The following is a 20,973-nucleotide window of genomic DNA, read 5'->3' on the forward strand; positions in this document are numbered from 1 at the left end:
GAAAAACCTAAAATTGAAAAAAATTGAAAAATTGAAATATCGAAAAATTGAAAAATCGATAATTCGAAACAACAAAAAATCGAAAAATTGAACACTTCTAAACAAGTCAAAAATTCAAAAATCGAAAAGACGAAGTCGAAAAACTAAAAAAGGAGAAATCGAAAAATCGAAAATTTGAAAACTCGGAAAATTGAAAGGAAAAACTGAAAAATGGAGACACTGAAAAATCGGAACATCGAAAATCGAAAAACCGAGAAATCCGAAAATTGAAAATCTGGAACATCGAAAAATCGAAAAGTCTGGAAGTCGAAAAATCGAAAAATTGAGAAATAGGAAGTGTCCAAAATAAAAAATCGAATAGTAAAAAATTGAAAAATTGACAAATTTAAAAAAAATCAATAAATCGAAAAATTGACAAGTCGAAACATCGAAATTTTGATAAATCCAGACATCGAAAAATTGAAAAAATTCAAAATTTTAAAATTCAAAAAAATTGAAACACCGACAAGTCTAAATCAGAGAAAGCGAAAAATCGGAAGATCGCGAAATCAAAATATCAAAAACTGAAAACTTTGAAATTTAAAAAGTGGAAATGTTGAAAAATAGAACTGTTGAAGAACTGGAAAATCGAGAAATAGAAAAATCTAGAATTTTAAAGATCGAAAAATTAAAATATCGAAAAACTGAAAAATTGAAAAATCTAAAATTTTGAAATTCGAAAAGTAAAAATCGAGAAATCGAAAAATGGGAAAATTGAAACGTTGAAAAATCGAAAAATTAAAGAATCAAAATGTTGAAAAATCCCAAAGCTGAAGTACCGAAAAACTGAAAAATCCCAAATAAATAATATCGAAAAATTAAGAAATCGAAAGTCTGAAAAATTGAAAAATTTGAAAAGTGGAAAAAACTAAAACGAAAATTGCAAAATCGAAAAAGGGGAAAATTGTGAAAAAGCAATCGAGGAACGAAGAATTCAAACACTGGAAATCTAAAAATCGAGAAACTTAAAAACAGAAAAAAATCAATGAATCGAAAAATTGGAAAGAAAAGACTAGACGAATCGAAAAATTGTGAAATTACAGAATCATAAAGTGAAAGAACGAAAAGTTGAAAATTTAAATAAGTATGTATCGAGAAACTGAAAAATTATAAATTGGAAAATTGAAAAATCGAATAAATTATTATCATTAAATGAAAGTTTTAAAATCCAATAATTGAAAAATGGAAAAATTCTACAATTGGAAAATTTTCAATTGAAAAAGTGAATATTTAAAATAGAAATTAGAAAAATTACAATTCAAAAATTGAAGAAACAAAAAATTGAAAAATCGAGAAACTGAAAATTCTAAAATTGAAAAAACGAACAATTAAAAATCTGGAAGTTGAAAAACCGAAAAATTTCAAACTGAAAAATTGAAAAATGCTAAAACTGAAAAATTTTATGTTGAAAAAAAGATAAATTCTGAAAACAGAACATTGAAGAAATGAAAAATTGAAAAGATAAAGAAAATGGAAAAACGAAACGGAAAATTGCAAATCTATAATAATTTAAAGAATAAAGATTGGATAATCTGATAAATGTAAAAGTTTTAAAAACGCAGTAACTGAAAAATGGAAAAATTCTAAAATAGTAAAAAATTATTGCTACATATTTAAAATAAAAACTAGAGAAACTACAAATAAAAAACTGAAGAAACGAAAATTGCGTATGTAAAAATTGAAAAAATAAAAATTGGAACATCCAAAAGTCGAAAAATTGAAGAAATTGTAATTGATAAAACAAAAAAATATAAAATCGGAACACTGAAAAATAGAAAAATAAAAAATTAAAGAAATTAGAAAACCGGAAGGAAAAGTTGCAAATCGAAAAATTAAAAAAATAAAAATTTAAAACTCGAGGAACTCAAATCGAAAAATTTCAAAATTCAAAAATCGAAAATTTCAATGTTGGAAAATCGAAAAACTTGAAAACTCGAAAAATTGCCAATCCACAAATTGAAGAAACAAAAAAAAATGAAAAATTGCTAACATTTTTTTAATTTTTCAAAGAAGTTCTGCCGAAATAACCTACGACCAATTTTGTTGTTTTTGTTTTGGCATTTGTGTTTCTTCTAATTAGGTAATAGTAGTAGTCAGCATCGAGTAGGAGCACTAGATTGGATTACCGTTCTAGAGCGCCACTTTTTCCTCAAGTTTAGCGCTTCAGTTCCACGTTTCTCGATTTTCAGCCTCTCCGTAGGTTTCACTTTACATAAACCCCGTAGGGCCCTTTCCTACGAATGCATCATACACTCGAAGTCGCAACTCCTCCAAAAATAAAACTACACAGCTACAAAACCCGTCGGTCAAACAAATATCTCCGATGATCACTCTCGCCGCTCTACCCCCAACCACCCGTCGAACTTCCGCGCGACTTTCCCTCTTGTTTACTCCCCATCCAACCCTTGACCTTTCGCCCGACTCCGCTGCACGCACCTCTCGCTCATCTCCCGCGTAAATATTTATCCCTCTCTAATTGTGATATATTTTTGTTTGTGTTTGGCAGGGTTGTTTGGCCCCCGTGCAGATCGTCGTCCCGAAGGGCTCCATCCTGGACCCCAGCGACGCCGCGGCGGTGGTCGGCGGCAACGTCCTCACGTCTCAAAGAGTCGTCGACGTTGTTTTGAAGGCCTTCAGGGCGTGCGCCGCTTCGCAAGGATGCATGAATAATATTACATTTGGCAGCGGCTCCTGGGGGTGTTACGAGACGGTCGCAGGAGGCAGCGGCGCGGTGAGCCATATTTTATTTCAACTTTATAATATTCTATTTTGTCTCGGGTAATATCCTGAGACGCGCCATGATATATAAGGCGCTATCGCTACTTCAACAGTGTTATTAACTTTGAGGGATTCCGCTCGTTTTTATTCAAATCGGGATAAGTGCGAAGGGCGGCACTTGACGGAAGTGGGCCGTTTAGGGGTGGTTGACTCGACGACGGGTGGAGTGGGCTGTAGGGGCTGAGTCAGCACAGTCTAACACAAAGTACTCAACAAAAGTCCACTACTTCAAGTATTTACATTTGAAATACTGAAAATACTTCGAGTAAACTATCTAATTATTTGAAATACTGCAGATTAATATAACTTTTCTGAAAAATTGCATTAAAAAGATGTTTTTTGCAGTTTCGAAAAGACAGGCCCGATCTTTCTTTCAAAGAAGTAACTATGAGGGTCTCGAACATATTTTCTGTAATGTCAAAATACGCTGTAAAATATTTTTTGATTTTTTTTTCTCATAGGCGGGAACATCAACTGTGGCGAAAATTTTATCAACTGGGGACCAAAATTTAAAAATATCACTATTTGGCAAGCGAAAACCAAGGGATTTATTTACAAATTATATGTTTCGAACCTTCGATTTCTCGATGTCTCAGTTTTTTAATTTTTCGATATTTCGATTTTTCGAGTTGTCGGTTTTTCGATTTTTACTTTTCGATTTTTGCATTATTGGTTTTTTCAACCATTTTTCCAATTTTTTTTAATTTTCGAGTTGCGATTTCTCGATTTGTTGATTTTTCAGTTTTTCAATTTTTAAATTTTAGATTTTTCAATTTATATTTTTTTGGTTTTTTGATGTTTAGTTAGATTTTTCGATTTTCAGTTCTTCAGTATTTTAAAATTTTTCAAATTTTGACGTTTCATAATTTTCAGATTTCCGATTTCTCAATTAATATACTTTTTGGTTTTTCCATTTCTCGACTTCCCAAAGTTTCGAAAAATCGAAAAATTGAACTGAAGAAATGAAAGTCTTGAGTTCAATTTTTCGATTTTTCAGGTTTCTGCTTTTTCGATTTTTTAAATTTGCGATTTTTCGAATTTGCTTTTTGGTTTCTCAATTTTTCAATTCTTTAACTTCCTAATTTTAGAATATTTTGTCCAATTTTGTGATTTTTCAGTTTTTCTACTCTTTTTTATTATTTCGATTTTTCGATTTTTCTAATTCTGGATATTTCGATTTCTCGACTTTTTACTGTTTGGATTTTTAACTTTTCGTTTTTTAAACTTTAGATTTTTCAATTCTTCGACTGTTTTATACGTCGATTTCTCAATTTTTCAAATTTTCGATTTTTTAACTTTTCAGTTTTTAAAATTTTAGGGTTTTCGATTTCTCGAGTTTCAGTTCTTCTATATCTCAATTTTTCAATTTTCGGAATTTTTAAATTTTCGATTTTCTATTTTTTTATTTTTCTATTTTCCAATTTTTCGATCTTTCGATTTTTCATTTATCCAATTATTCTATTCAATTTCTCGGTTTTGATTTTTCTTTTTTATATCCTCATGTTCAAACTTCAAGAAGACAATTTTTCGATATTTGAATTTTTCAAGTTTAAATTTTGTTTAATTTTTCGATTTTTCGACTTCTCCACTTTTCGAACCTTCGATTTCTCGATGTCTCAGTTTTTTAATTATCCGATGTTTCGATTTTTCGATTTGTCGGTTTTTCGATTTTTACTTTTCGATTTTTGCATTATTGGTTTTTTCAACCATTTTTCCAATTTTTTTTAATTTCCGAGTTGCGATTTCTCGATTTGTTGATTTTTCAGTTTTTCAATTTTTAAATTTTAGATTTTTCAATTTATATTTTTTTGGTTTTTTGATGTTTAGTTAGATTTTTCGATTTTCAGTTCTTCAGTATTTTAAAATTTTTCAAATTTTGACGTTTCATAATTTTCAGATTTCCGATTTCTCAATTAATATACTTTTTGATTTTTCCATTTCTCGACTCCCCAAAGTTTCGAAAAATCGAAAAATTGAACTGAAGAACTGAAAGTCTTGAGTTCAATTTTTCGATTTTTCAGGTTTCTGCTTTTTCGATTTTTTAAATTTGCGATTTTTCGAATTTGCTTTTTGACTTTTTGGTTTCCCAATTTTTCAATTCTTTAACTTCCTAATTTTAGAATATTTTGTTCAATTTTGTGATTTTCCAGTTTTTCTACTCTTTTTTAGTATTTCGATTTTTCGATTTTTCTAATTCTGGATATTTCGATTTCTCGACTTTTCACTGTTTGGATTTTTAACTTTTCGTTTTTTAAACTTTAGATTTTTCAATTCTTCGACTGTTTTATACGTCGATTTCTCAATTTTTCAACTTTTCGATTTTTTAACTTTTCAGTTTTTAAAATTTTAGGTTTTTCAATTTCTCGAGTTTCAGTTCTTCTATATCTCAATTTTTCAATTTTCGGAATTTTTAAATTTTCGATTTTCTATTTTTTTTTAATTTTTCTATTTTCCAATTTTTCGATGTTTCGATTTTTCATTTATGCAATTATTCAATTTCTCGGTTTTAATTTTTCTTTTTTATATCCTCATGTTCTAACTTCAAGAAGACAATTTTTCGATATTTGAATTTTTCAAGTTTAAATTTTGTTTAATTTTTCGATTTTTCGACTTCTCCACTTTTCGAACCTTCGATTTCTCGATGTCTCAGTTTTTTAATTTTTCGATGTTTCGAATTTTCGATTTGTCGGTTTTTCGATTTTTACTTTTCGATTTTTGCATTATTGGTTTTTTCAACCATTTTTCCAATTTTTTTTTTAATTTTCGAGTTGCGAGTTCTCGATTTGTTGATTTTTCAGTTTTTCAATTTTTAAATTTTAGATTTTTCAATTTATATTTTTTGGTTTTTTGATGTTTAGTTAGATTTTTCGATTTTTCGATTTTCAGTTCTTCAGTATTTTAAAATTTTTCAAATTTTGACGTTTCATAATTTTCAGATTTCCGATTTCTCAATTAATATACTTTTTGATTTTGCCATTTCTCGACTTCCCAAAGTTTCGAAAAATCGAAAAATTGAACTGAAGAACTGAAAGTCTTGAGTTCAATTTTTCGATTTTTCAGGTTTCTGCTTTTTCGATTTTTTAAATTTGCGATTTTTCGAATTTGCTTTTTGACTTTTTGGTTTCTCAATTTTTCAATTCTTTAACTTCCTAATTTTAGAATATTTTGTTCAATTTTGTGATTTTCCAGTTTTTCTACTCTTTTTTAGTTTTTCGATTTTTCGATTTTTCTAATTCTGGATATTTAGATTTCTCGACATTTCACTGTTTGTATTTTTAACTTTTCGTTTTTTAAACTTTAGATTTTTCAATTCTTCGACTGTTTTATACGTCGATTTCTCAATTTTTCAACTTTTCGATTTTTTAACTTTTCAGTTTTTAAAATTTTAGGTTTTTCGATTTCTCGAGTTTCAGTTCTTCTATATCTCAATTTTTCAATTTTTGGAATTTTTAAATTTTCGATTTTCCATTTTTTTTAATTTTTCTATTTTCCAATTTTTCGATGTTTCGATTTTTCATTTAGCCAATTATTCAATTTCTCGGTTTTAATTTTTCTTTTTTATATCCTCATGTTCAAACTTCAAGAAGACAATTTTTCGATATTTGAATTTTTCAAGTTTAAATTTTGTTTAATTTTTCGATTTTTCGACTTTTCCACTTTTCGAACCTTCGATTTCTCGATGTCTCAGTTTTTTAATTTTTCCATGTTTCGATTTTTCGATTTGTCGGTTTTTCGATTTTTACTTTTCGATTTTTGCATTATTGGTTTTTTCAACCATTTTTCCAATTTTTTTTAATTTTCGAGTTGCGATTTCTCGATTTGTTGATTTTTCAGTTTTTCAATTTTTAAATTTTAGATTTTTCAATTTATATTTTTTTGGTTTTTTGATGTTTAGTTAGATTTTTCGACTTTCAGTTCTTCAGTATTTTAAAATTTTTCAAATTTTGACGTTTCATAATTTTCAGATTTCCGATTTCTCAATTAATATACTTTTTGATTTTTCCATTTCTCGACTCCCCAAAGTTTCGAAAAATCGAAAAATTGAACTGAAGAACTGAAAGTCTTGAGTTCAATTTTTCCATTTTTCAGGTTTCTGCTTTTTCGATTTTTTAAATTTGCGATTTTTCGAATTTGCTTTTTGACTTTTTGGTTTCTCAATTTTTCAATTCTTTAACTTGCTAATTTTAGAATATTTTGTTCAATTCTGTGATTTTCCAGTTTTTCTACTCTTTTTTAGTATTTCGATTTTTCGATTTTTCTAATTCTGGATATTTCGATTTCTCGACTTTTTACTGTTTGGATTTTTAACTTTTCGTTTTTTAAACTTTAGATTTTTCAATTCTTCGATTGTTTTATACGTCGATTTCTCAATTTTTCAACTTTTCGATTTTTTAACTTTTCAGTTTTTAAAATTTTAGGTTTTTCGATTTTTCGAGTTTCAGTTTTTCTATATCTCAATTTTTCAATTTTCGGAATTTTTAAATTTTCGATTTTCCATTTTTTTTAATTTTTCTATTTTCCAATTATTCGATGTTTCGATTTTTCATTTATCCAATTATTCAATTTCTCGGTTTTAATTTTTCTTTTTTATATGCTCATGTTCAAACTTCAAGAAGACAATTTTTCGATATTTGAATTTTTCAAGTTTAAATTTTGTTTAATTTTTCGATTTTTCGACTTCTCCACTTTTCGAACCTCCGAGTTCTCAATGTCTCAGTTTTTTTTTTCGATGTTTCGAAATTTCGATTTGTCGGTTTTTCGATTTTTACTTTTCGATTTTTGCATTATTGGTTTTTTCAACCATTTTTCCAATTTTTTTAAATTTTCGAGTTGCGATTTCTCGATTTGTTGATTTTTCAGTTTTTCAATTTTTAAATTTTAGATTTTTCAATTTATATTTTTTTGGTTTTTTGATGTTTAGTTAGATTTTTCGATTTTTCGATTTTTCAGTTCTTTAGTATTTTCAAATTTTTCAAATTTTGACGTTTCATAATTTTCAGATTTCCGATTTCTCAATTAATATACTTTTTGATTTTTCCATTTCTCGACTTCCCAAAGTTTCGAAAAATCGAAAAATTGAACTGAAGAACTGAAAGTTTTGAGTTCAATTTTTCGATTTTTCAGGTTTCTGCTTTTTCGATTTTTTAAATTTGCGATTTTTCGAATTTGCTTTTTGACTTTTTGGTTTCTCAATTTTTCAATTCTTTAACTTCCTAATTTTAGAATATTTTGTTCAATTTTGTGATTTTCCAGTTTTTCTACTCTTTTTTTAATATTTCGATTTTTCGATTTTTCTAATTCTGGATATTTCGATTTCTCGACTTTTTACTGTTTGGATTTTTAACTTTTCGTTTTTTAAACTTTAGATTTTTCAATTCTTCGACTGTTTTATACGTCAATTTCTCAATTTTTCAACTTTTCGATTTTTTAACTTTTCAGTTTTTAAAATTTTAGGTTTTTCGATTTCTCGAGTTTCAGTTCTTCTATATCTCAATTTTTCAATTTTCGGAATTTTTAAATTTTCGATTTTCCATTTTTTTTAATTTTTCTATTTTCCAATTTTTCGATGTTTCGATTTTTCATTTATCCAATTATTCAATTTCTCGGTTTTAATTTTTCTTTTTTATATCCTCATGTTCAAACTTCAAGAAGACAATTTTTCGACTTCTCCACTTTTCGAACCTTCGAGTTCTCAATGTCTCAGTTTTTCAATTTTTCGATGTTTCGAATTTTCGATTTGTCGGTTTTTCGATTTTTACTTTTCGATTTTTGCATTATTGGTTTTTTCAACCATTTTTCCAATTTTTTTTAATTTCCGAGTTGCGAGTTCTCGATTTGTTGATTTTTCAGTTTTTTAATTTTTAAATTTTAGATTTTTCAATTTATATTTTTTTGGTTTTTTGATGTTTAGTTAGCTTTTTCGATTTTCAGTTCTTCAGTATTTTAAAATTTTTCAAATTTTGACGTTTCATAATTTTCAGATTTCCGATTTCTCAATTAATATACTTTTTGATTTTTCCATTTCTCGACTTCCCAAAGTTTCGAAAAATCGAAAAATTGAACTGAAGAACTGAAAGTCTTGAGTTCAATTTTTCGATTTTTCAGGTTTTTGCATTTTCGATTTTTTAAATTTGCGATTTTTCGAAGTTGCTTTTTGACTTTTTGGTTTCTCAATTTTTCAATTCTTTAACTTCCTAATTTTAGAATATTTTGTTCAATTTTGTGATTTTCCAGTTTTTCTACTCTTTTTTAGTATTTCGATTTTTCGATTTTTCTAATTCTGGATATTTCGATTTCTCGACTTTTTACTGTTTGGATTTTTAACTTTTCGTTTTTTAAACTTTAGATTTTTCAATTCTTCGACTGTTTTATACGTCGATTTCTCAATTTTTCAACTTTTCGATTTTTTAACTTTTCAGTTTTTAAAATTTTAGGTTTTTCGATTTCTCGAGTTTCAGTTCTTCTATATCTCAATTTTTCAATTTTCGGAATTTTTAAATTTTCGATTTTCCATTTTTTTTAATTTTTCTATTTTCCAATTTTTCGATGTTTCGAATTTTCATTTATCCAATTATTCAATTTCTCGGTTTTAATTTTTCTTTTTTATATCCTCATGTTCTAACTTCAAGAAGACAATTTTTCGATATTTGAATTTTTCAAGTTTAAATTTTGTTTAATTTTTCGATTTTTCGACTTCTCCACTTTTCGAACCTTCGATTTCTCGATGTCTCAGTTTTTTAATTTTTCGATGTTTCGAATTTTCGATTTGTCGGTTTTTCGATTTTTACTTTTCGATTTTTGCATTATTGGTTTTTTCAACCATTTTTCCAATTTTTTTAAATTTTCGAGTTGCGATTTCTCGATTTGTTGATTTTTCAGTTTTTCAATTTTTAAATTTTAGATTTTTCAATTTATATTTTTTTGGTTTTTTGATGTTTAGTTAGATTTTTCGATTTTTCGATTTTCAGTTCTTCAGTATTTTAAAATTTTTCAAATTTTGACGTTTCATAATTTTCAGATTTCCGATTTCTCAATTAATATACTTTTTGATTTTTCCATTTCTCGACTTCCCAAAGTTTCGAAAAATCGAAAAATTGAACTGAAGAACTGAAAGTCTTGAGTTCAATTTTTCGATTTTTCAGGTTTCTGCTTTTTCGATTTTTTAAATTTGCAATTTTTCGAATTTGCTTTTTGACTTTTTGGTTTCTCAATTTTTCAATTCTTTGACTTCCTAATTTTAGAATATTTTGTTCAATTTTGTGATTTTCCAGTTTTTCTACTCTTTTTTAGTATTTCGATTTTTCGATTTTTCTAATTCTGGATATTTCGATTTCTCGACTTTTTACTGTTTGGATTTTTAACTTTTCGTTTTTTAAACTTTAGATTTTTCAATTCTTCGACTGTTTTATACGTCGATTTCTCAATTTTTCAACTTTTCGATTTTTTAACTTTTCAGTTTTTAAAATTTTAGGTTTTTCGATTTCTCGAGTTTCAGTTCTTCTATATCTCAATTTTTCAATTTTCGGAATTTTTAAATTTTCGATTTTCCATTTTTTTTAATTTTTCTATTTTCCAATTTTTCGATGTTTCGATTTTTCATTTATCCAATTATTCAATTTCTCGGTTTTAATTTTTCTTTTTTATATCCTCATGTTCAAACTTCAAGAAGACAATTTTTCGATATTTGAATTTTTCAAGTTTAAATTTTGTTTAATTTTTCGATTTTTCGACTTCTCCACTTTTCGAACCTTCGATTTCTCGATGTCTCAGTTTTTTAATTTTTCGATGTTTCGATTTTTCGATTTGTCGGTTTTTCGATTTGTCGGTTTTTCGATTTTTACTTTTCGATTTTTGCATTGTTGGTTTTTTCAAACATTTTTCCAATTTTTTTTAATTTTCGAGTTGCGATTTCTCGATTTGTTGATTTTTCAGTTCTTCAATTTTTAAATTTTAGATTTTTCAATTTATATTTTTTTGGTTTTTTGATGTTTAGTTAGATTTTTCGATTTTTCGATTTTTCAGTTCTTCAGTATTTTCAAATTTTTCAAATTTTGACGTTTCATAATTTTCAGTTTTCCGATTTCTCAATTAATATACTTTTTGATTTTTCCATTTCTCGACTTCCCAAAGTTTCGAAAAATCGAAAAATTGAACTGAAGCACTGAAAGTCTTGAGTTCAATTTTTCGATTTTTCAGGTTTCTGCTTTTTCGATTTTTTAAATTTGCAATTTTTCGAATTTGCTTTTTGACTTTTTGGTTTCTCAATTTTTCAATTCTTTGACTTCCTAATTTTAGAATATTTTGTTCAATTTTGTGATTTTCCAGTTTTTCTACTCTTTTTTAGTATTTCGATTTTTCGATTTTTCTAATTCTGGATATTTCGATTTCTCGACTTTTTACTGTTTGGATTTTTAACTTTTCGTTTTTTAAACTTTAGATTTTTCAATTCTTCGACTGATTTATACGTCGATTTCTCAATTTTTCAACTTTTCGATTTTTTAACTTTTCAGTTTTTAAAATTTTAGGTTTTTCGATTTCTCGAGTTTCAGTTCTTCTATATCTCAATTTTTCAATTTTCGGAATTTTTAAATTTTCGATTTTCCATTTTTTTTAATTTTTCTATTTTCCAATTTTTCGATGTTTTGATTTTTCATTTATCCAATTATTCAATTTCTCGGTTTTAATTTTTCTTTTTTATATCCTCATGTTCAAACTTCAAGAAGACAATTTTTCGATATTTGAATTTTTCAAGTTTAAATTTTGTTTAATTTTTCGATTTTTCGACTTCTCCACTTTTCGAACCTTCGATTTCTCGATGTCTCAGTTTTTTAATTTTTCGATGTTTCGAATTTTCGATTTGTCGGTTTTTCGATTTTTACTTTTCGATTTTTGCATTATTGGTTTTTTCAACCATTTTTCCAATTTTTTTAAATTTTCGAGTTGCGATTTCTCGATTTGTTGATTTTTCAGTTTTTCAATTTTTAAATTTTAGATTTTTCAATTTATATTTTTTTGGTTTTTTGATGTTTAGTTAGATTTTTCGATTTTTCGATTTTCAGTTCTTCAGTATTTTAAAATTTTTCAAATTTTGAGGTTTCATAATTTTCAGATTTCCGATTTCTCAATTAATATACTTTTTGATTTTTCCATTTCTCGACTTCCCAAAGTTTCGAAAAATCGAAAAATTGAACTGAAGAACTGAAAGTCTTGAGTTCAATTTTTCGATTTTTCAGGTTTCTGCTTTTTCGATTTTTTAAATTTGCGATTTTTCGAATTTGCTTTTTGACTTTTTGGTTTCTCAATTTTTCAATTCTTTAACTTCCTAATTTTAGAATATTTTGTTCAATTTTGTGATTTTCCAATTTTTCTACTCTTTTTTAGTATTTCGATTTTTCGATTTTTCTAATTCTGGATATTTCGATTTCTCGACTTTTTACTGTTTGGATTTTTAACTTTTCGTTTTTTAAACTTTAGATTTTTCAATTCTTCGACTGTTTTATACGTCGATTTCTCAATTTTTCAACTTTTCGATTTTTTAACTTTTCAGTTTTTAAAATTTTAAGTTTTTCGATTTTTCGAGTTTCAGTTCTTCTATATCTCAATTTTTCAATTTTTGGAATTTTTAAATTTTCGATTTTCCATTTTTTTTAATTTTTCTATTTCCCAATTTTTCGATGTTTCGATTTTTCATTTATCCAATTATTCAATTTCTCGGTTTTAATTTTTCTTTTTTATATCCTCATGTTCAAACTTCAAGAAGACAATTTTTCGATATTTGAATTTTTCAAGTTTAAATTTTGTTTAATTTTTCGATTTTTCGACTTCTCCACTTTTCGAACCTTCGAGTTCTCAATGTCTCAGTTTTTCAATTTTTCGATGTTTCGAATTTTCGATTTGTCGGTTTTTCGATTTTTACTTTTCGATTTTTGCATTATTGGTTTTTTCAACCATTTTTCCAATTTTTTTAAATTTTCGAGTTGCGATTTCTCGATTTGTTGATTTTTCAGTTTTTCAATTTTTAAATTTTAGATTTTTCAATTTATATTTTTTTGGTTTTTTGATGTTTAGTTAGATTTTTCGATTTTCAGTTCTTCAGTATTTTAAAATTTTTCAAATTTTGACGTTTCATAATTTTCAGATTTCCGATTTCTCAATTAATATACTTTTTGGTTTTTCCATTTCTCGACTTCCCAAAGTTTCGAAAAATCGAAAAATTGAACTGAAGAACTGAAAGTCTTGAGTTCAATTTTTCCATTTTTCAGGTTTCTGCTTTTTCGATTTTTTAAATTTGCGATTTTTCGAATTTGCTTTTTGACTTTTTGGTTTCTCAATTTTTCAATTCTTTAACTTCCTAATTTTAGAATATTTTGTTCAATTTTGTGATTTTCCAGTTTTTCTACTCTTTTTTAGTATTTCGATTTATAGATTTTTCTAATTCTGGATATTTCGATTTCTCGACTTTTTACTGTTTGGATTTTTAACTTTTCGTTTTTTAAACTTTAGATTTTTCAATTCTTCGACTGTTTTATACGTCGATTTCTCAATTTTTCAACTTTTCGATTTTTTAACTTTTCAGTTTTTAAAATTTTAGGTTTTTCGATTTCTCGAGTTTCAGTTCTTCTATATCTCAATTTTTCAATTTCCGGAATTTTTAAATTTTCGATTTTCCATTTTTTTTAATTTTTCTATTTCCAAATTTTTTGATGTTTCGATTTTTCATTTATCCAATTATTCAATTTCTCGGTTTTAATTTTTCTTTTTTATATCCTCATGTTCTAACTTCAAGAAGACAATTTTTCGATATTTGAATTTTTCAAGTTTAAATTTTGTTTAATTTTTCGATTTTTCAACTTTTCCACTTTTCGAACCTTCGATTTCTCGATGTCTCAGTTTTTTAATTTTTCGATGTTTCGATTTTTCGAGTTGTCGGCTTTTCGATTTTTACTTTTCGATTTTTGCATTATTGGTTTTTTCAACCATTTTTCCAATTTTTTTAAATTTTCGAGTTGCGATTTCTCGATTTGTTGATTTTTCAGTTTTTCAATTTTTAAATTTTAGATTTTTCAATTTATATTTTTTTGGTTTTTTGATGTTTAGTTAGATTTTTCGATTTTTCGATTTTCAGTTCTTCAGTATTTTAAAATTTTTCAAATTTTGAAGTTTCATAATTTTCAGATTTCCGATTTCTCAATTAATATACTTTTTGATTTTTCCATTTCTCGACTTCCCAAAGTTTCGAAAATTCGAAAAATTGAACTGAAGAACTGAAAGTCTTGAGTTCAATTTTTCGATTTTTCAGGTTTCTGCTTTTTCGATTTTTTAAATTTGCGATTTTTCGAATTTGCTTTTTGACTTTTTGGTTTCTCAATTTTTCAATTCTTTAACTTCCTAATTTTAGAATATTTTGTTCAATTTTGTGATTTTCCAGTTTTTCTACTCTTTTTTAGTATTTCGATTTTTCGATTTTTCTAATTCTGGATATTTCGATTTCTCGACTTTTTACTGTTTGGATTTTTAACTTTTCGTTTTTTAAACTTTAGATTTTTCAATTCTTCGACTGTTTTATACGTCGATTTCTCAATTTTTCAACTTTTCGATTTTTTAACTTTTCAGTTTTTAAAATTTTAAGTTTTTCGATTTTTCGAGTTTCAGTTCTTCTATATCTCAATTTTTCAATTTTTGGAATTTTTAAATTTTCGATTTTCCATTTTTTTTAATTTTTCTATTTCCCAATTTTTCGATGTTTCGATTTTTCATTTATCCAATTATTCAATTTCTCGGTTTTAATTTTTCTTTTTTATATCCTCATGTTCAAACTTCAAGAAGACAATTTTTCGATATTTGAATTTTTCAAGTTTAAATTTTGTTTAATTTTTCGATTTTTCGACTTCTCCACTTTTCGAACCTTCGAGTTCTCAATGTCTCAGTTTTTCAATTTTTCGATGTTTCGAATTTTCGATTTGTCGGTTTTTCGATTTTTACTTTTCGATTTTTGCATTATTGGTTTTTTCAACCATTTTTCCAATTTTTTTTAATTTTCGTGTTGCGATTTCTCGATTTGTTGATTTTTCAGTTTTTCAATTTTTAAATTTTAGATTTTTCAATTTATATTTTTTTGGTTTTTTGATGTTTAGTTAGATTTTTCGATTTTTCGATTTTTCAGTTCTTTAGTATTTTCAAATTTTTCAAATTTTGACGTTTCATAATTTTCAGATTTCCGATTTCTCAATTAATATACTTTTTGATTTTTCCATTTCTCGACTTCCCAAAGTTTCGAAAAATCGAAAAATTGAAGTGAAGAACTGGAAGTCTTGAGTTCAATTTTTCGATTTTTCAGGTTTCTACTTTTTCGATTTTTTAAATTTGCAGTTTTTCGAATTTGCTTTTTGACTTTTTGGTTTCTCAATTTTTCAATTCTTTAACTTCCTAATTTTAGAATATTTTGTTCAATTTTGTGATTTTCCAGTTTTTCTACTCTTTTTTAGTATTTCGATTTTTCGATTTTTCTAATTCTGGATATTTCGATTTCTCGACATTTTACTGTTTGGATTTTTAACTTTTCGTTTTTTAAACTTTAGATTTTTCAATTCTTCGACTGTTTTATACATCGATTTCTCAATTTTTCAACTTTTCGATTTTTGAACTTTTCAGTTTTTAAAATTTTAGGTTTTTCGATTTCTCGAGTTTCAGTTCTTCTATATCTCAATTTTTCAATTTTCGGAATTTTTAAATTTTCGATTTTCCATTTTTTTTATTTTTCTATTTTCCAATTTTTCGATGTTTCGATTTTTCATTTATCCAATTATTCAATTTCTCGGTTTTAAACTTTCTTTTTAATATCCTCATGTTCAAACTTCAAGAAGACAATTTTTCGATATTTGAATTTTTCAAGTTTAAATTTTGTTTAATTTTTCGATTTTTCGACTTCTCCACTTTTCGAACCTTCGATTTCTCGATGTCTCAGTTTTTTAATTTTTCGATGTTTCGATTTTTCGATTTGTCGGTTTTTCGATTTTTACTTTTCGATTTTTGCATTATTGGTTTTTTCAACCATTTTTCCAATTTTTTTAAATTTTCGAGTTGCGATTTCTCGATTTGTTGATTTTTCAGTTTTTCAATTTTTAAATTTTAGATTTTTCAATTTATATTTTTTTGGTTTTTTGATGTTTAGTTAGATTTTTCGATTTTTCGATTTTTCAGTTCTTTAGTATTTTCAAATTTTTCAAATTTTGACGTTTCATAATTTTCAGATTTCCGATTTCTCAATTAATATACTTTTTGATTTTTCCATTTCTCGACTTCCCAAAGTTTCGAAAAATCGAAAAATTGAACTGAAGAACTGAAAGTCTTGAGTTCAATTTTTCGATTTTTCAGGTTTCTGCTTTTTCGATTTTTTAAATTTGCGATTTTTCGAATTTGCTTTTTGACTTTTTGGTTTCTCAATTTTTCAATTATTTAACTTCCTAATTTTAGAATATTTTGTTCAATTTTGTGATTTTTCAGTTTTTCTACTCTTTTTTAGTATTTCGATTTTTCGATTTTTCTAATTCTGGATATTTCGATTTCTCGACTTTTTACTGTTTGGATTTTTAACTTTTCGTTTTTTAAACTTTAGATTTTTCAATTCTTCGACTGTTTTATACGTCGATTTCTCAATTTTTCATCTTTTCGATTTTTTAACTTTTCAGTTTCTATATCTCAATTTTTCAATTTTCGGAATTTTTAAATTTTCGATTTTCCATTTTTTTTAATTTTTCCATTTCCCAATTTTTCGATGTTTCGATTTTTCATTTATCCAATTATTCAATTTCTCGGTTTTAATTTTTCTTTTTCATATCCTCATGTTTAGACTTCAAGAAGACACTTTTTCGATATTTGAATTTTTCAAGTTTAAATTTTGCCATGTTGGTTTTCGATTTTTAAAATTTTTCGACTGTTCAATTTATAGATTTCTCGATTTTTCAAGTTTTCGATTTCTCAATAGATTTCTGATAATGTTGAAAAAATTCAACCCCCCTACGCACATGTAGGGGTATACAAAATTCAGATTTTAGAACAAAATAGGCATGAAAAAGTAAATGTTGTGTTTTATTTTTGAATGGAATACATTTCGAAAATGACTTTTCTTATTTTTCATAATTAATTTTATTAAGCTAAAGTGCATTAGTTGTTATAGAAAGCACATTGGCCACGATGCAGCTTTTAGCGAATATTTTCTAGCTCGGCTTTTACGAAATCTAAAACCGGAAACGTGAAGTTTATTCAAATAAGTTAGTTTGCAAATGCACATGTTATTAAATCGAGGCTCACAGGATTTTAAACATACGTTGAAGTTTCAAAGTTCAGCTTACATAAAAGCGTGACTTTTATTTAACTCTGATGGGAGAATTACGAGGTCTTTGTTTTGTTGAATGTTGAAAACATGCGGCAAATTTACGGATATTTATGTACGATACACTCGTGAGGTATATTCCGGAAATGGAAATAACCGGAAAAGAAAATATTAGCAATGTCACGTTCTAGAAAAATATAAGATTTTCTTTATCAACTGAAAAGGGTTAGAGGGAGACAGATCGTGATATGTCAGAGAAATCCGATTCACGTCAAGTAGAGTGAGAGAAGCTAACTCAGGTCAGACAAATCATCCAAAGTTCCAAAAAAAAATTTCGCCTGGAAATTGGAAGCTCATTAGCATCAATGAAATTTTAGATAAAAAAAAATTATAAATAAACGTCTACTACTAAAGACATGTCGAGGAAGCGTTCTGTTACAGAAAAGATTACTGCGAAATTACTAGATTATGGAACGAAGTTTCCATCCTCAATAAATTGAGAAATTTTCGATGAACTTCTGGGGTATCAAAAAACTAGAAGACACAGTTGAGATGATGTTTCTTTCGCGTTTGATTTTGCGAAATTTCACTTTTTTTTTGTGGTAACTCCTATAAAGTAAAAAGGATGTTGATGACATTGGTCACAGTGTAAGAGAAAAAAGGATGTTCAAGTCCTAGAGTACGAAAAAAGTTGTCTCCCGTTTCCGTCTGTCTGTCTGTCTGGTGTCTGTATCCATTATTATTATCGATGACGACATTTCAAAGAATTCTACGTTTATTTGATTTAACTGTTATACAACACTGTAGTCCTATAAGTGTGGTGTACGAATCCGCTTTGAGTTTTCCCCTAACCATAAAAATTTTGGCAAAACATAATGCGGGGTATAATAACGGTTTACGATTAGCGTAAGGCATCCCGGCGGTGGTTTAGTGGTTACGAGTCAGGAATGTGGATCGGACATCGCGGGTTCGATTCCAGACTTGGCCTTTCTTTTTTTTTTCTCTTGCATTATGTATTATCTATGGTTATGACGTCGTGACAAATTTTTTATTGATGAAATTACCCCACTTTCTAGAAAAGATGAGAAAAGGTCCCTCTTTATGTAAAAATGTAAAACCTTCTCGGGGGCCCCGAATGCATTTTTTAAGAAGGTGAAACCTTCTCGGGGGTCTCTTTTGCCTTTTTTAAAAATGCAAAACCTTCTCGAGAGTTCCACCTGTTTTATTTTTTAAATATAAAACCTTCTCGGGGGTTCCAACTGTTTTTATTAAAAATGTAAAACCTTCTCGGGGACGCCAAATATCTTTTTTTATGTGATACCTTGTCAGGGGTGCCAACTGTCTTTTTAAAAAATGTAAAATCTTCTCGAGAGTCCCACCTGTTTTATTTTTTAAATATAAAACCTTCTCGGGGACGCCAAATATCTTTTTTTATGTGAAACCTTGTCAGGGGTGCCAACTGTCTTTTTAAAAAATGTAAAACCTTCTCGAGAGTCCCACCTGTTTTTTTTTAATGTAAAACCTTCTCGGGGACGCTAAACGTCTTTTTTTTGTAAAACCTTCTTGGGAATGTTAAACGTCTTTTTTTTTGTAAAACCTTGTCGAGAGTCCCACCTGTTTTATTTTTTAAATGTAAAACCTTTTCGGGGACGCTAAACGTCTTTTTTTTGTAAAACCTTCTCGAGAGTCCCACCTGTTTTTGTTTAATGTAAAACCTTCGCGGGGATTCCAACTGTTTTTATTAAATATGTAAAACCTTCTTGGGAACGCTAAACTTTTTTTTTTATAACACCTTCTCGAGAGTCCCACCTGCTTTATTTTATAAATGTAAAACCTTCTCGGAGACGCTAAACGACTTTTTTTTGTGAAACGTTCTCGGAGTCCCAACTGTCTTCTTAAAAATTGTAAAACCTTCTCGAGAGTCCCACCTGTTTTATTTTTTAAATGTAAAACCTTCTCGAGGGCCCCAAATCTCTTCTTCTTAATGTGAAACCTTCTCGGGAGTCCCAACTGTTTTATTTTTTAAATGTAAAACCTTCTCGGGGACGCTAAACGTCTTTTTTTTGTAAAACCTCCTTGAGAGTCCCATCTGTTTTATTTTTTAAATGTAAAACCTTCTCGGGGGTCTCAACTAATTTTATTAAAAATGTAAAATTTTCTTGGGAATGTTAAACGTCTTTTTTTTGTAAAATCTTCTCGAGAGTCCCACCTGTTTTATTTTTTAAATGTAAAACCTTCTCACGGGCCCCAAATCTCTTCTTTTTAATGTGAAACCTTCTCGGGAGCCCCTTGAGTTTTTATTAAAAATGTAAAATCTTCTCGAGAGTTCCACCTGTTTTATTTTTTAAATGTAAAACCTTCTCGGGGGCCCCAAATTTCTTCTTTTTAATATGAAAGCTTCTCGAGGGTCCTAACTGTTTTTAGTAAAAATGGAAAACCTTCTCGGGGACGCCAAATATCTATTTTTATGTGAAATCTTGTCAGGGGTGCCAACTGTCTTTTTAAAAAATGTAAAACCTTCTCGAGAGTCCCACCTGTTTTTTTTTAATGTAAAACCTTCTCGGGGACGCTAAACGTCTTTTTTTTGTAAAACCTTCTCGGGGGTCTCAACTAATTTTATTAAAAATGTAAAACCTTCTTGGGAATGTTAAACGTCTTTTTTTTGTAAAACCTTGTCGAGAGTCCCACCTGTTTTATTTTTTAGATGTAAAACCTTTTCGGGGACGCTAAACGTCTTTTTTTGTAAAACCTTCTCGAGAGTCCCACCTGCTTTATTTTTTAAATGTAAAACCTTCTCGGGGACGCTAAACGTCTATTTTTTGTAAAACCTTCTCGAGAGTCCTACCTGTTTTTTTTTAATGTAAAACCTTCTCGGGGATTCCAACTGTTTTTATTAAAAATGTAAAACCTTCTCGGGGACGCTAAACGTCTTTTTTTGTGAAACCTTCTCGGAGTCCCAACTGTCTTTTTAAAAATTGTAAAACCTTCTCGAGAGTCCCACCTGTTTAATTTTTTAAATGTAAAACCTTCTCAGGGGCCCCAAATTTCTTCTTCTTAATGTGAAACCTTCTCGGGAGTCCCAACTGTTTTTATTAAAAATGTAAAACCTCCTCGAGAGTCCCACCTGTTTTTTTTTTAATGTAAAACCTTCTCGGGGATTCCAACTGTTTTTATTAAAAATGTAAAACCTTCTCGGGGACGCTAAACGTCTTTTTTTTGTGAAACCTTCTCGGAGTCCCAACTGTCTTTTTAAAAATTGTAAAACCTTCTCGAGAGTCCCACCTGTTTTATTTTTTAAATGTAAAACCTTCTCGGGGGGCCCAAATTTCTTCTTTTTAATGTGAAAGCTTCTCGGGGGTCCTAACTGTTTTTATTAAAAATTTAAAACCTTCTCGGGGACGCCAAATATCTTTTTTTATATGAAACCTTTTCAGGGGTGCCAACTGCCTTTTTAAAAAATGTAAAACCTTCTCGAGAGTCTCACCTGTTTTATGTTTTAAATGTAAAACCTTCTCGGGGCCCCAAATTTCTTCTTTTTAATGTGAAAGCTTCTCGGGGGTCCTAACTGTTTTTATTAAAAATGTAAAATCTTTTCAGGGGTGCCAACTGTTTTTTTTTTAAATGTAAAACCTTCTCGACAGTCCCACCTGTTTTTTTTTTAAATGTAAAACTTTCACGGGGACGTCAAATATCTTTTTTTATGTGAAACCTTCTCAGGGGTGCCAACTGTCTTTTTTAAAAATATAAAACCTTCTCGGGGGCGACAAGTGTTTTTTTTTTATGTGAAACCTTCTCAGGGGTCCTAACTGTTTTTTTTAAGAATG

General features: G+C 27.9%; 1 protein-coding gene across 2 annotated transcripts in view; it reads left to right on the top strand.

The window, feature by feature from the left end:
* The window catches only part of LOC135126135 (5-oxoprolinase), a 77,062-nt gene that overhangs the window by 37,489 nt on the left and 18,600 nt on the right, over positions 1-20,973 (top strand). The window contains exon 9 of one of the 2 annotated variants that reach the window (XM_064051963.1): positions 2,546-2,770. The exons of the other annotated variant lie outside the window; for it this stretch is intronic. Coding sequence (XP_063908033.1) covers positions 2,546-2,770 — 225 coding nt within the window. The remainder of the gene's footprint in view (positions 1-2,545; positions 2,771-20,973) is intronic. 2 annotated transcript variants of the gene reach the window in all.

The sequence above is a fragment of the Zophobas morio genome, unplaced genomic scaffold (genome assembly GCF_036711695.1).
Source record: "Zophobas morio isolate AGI-343-1 ecotype UQ-CSIRO unplaced genomic scaffold, CSIRO_AGI_Zmor_V1 ptg000010l, whole genome shotgun sequence".
Classification (NCBI taxonomy): Eukaryota; Metazoa; Arthropoda; class Insecta; order Coleoptera; family Tenebrionidae; genus Zophobas; species Zophobas morio.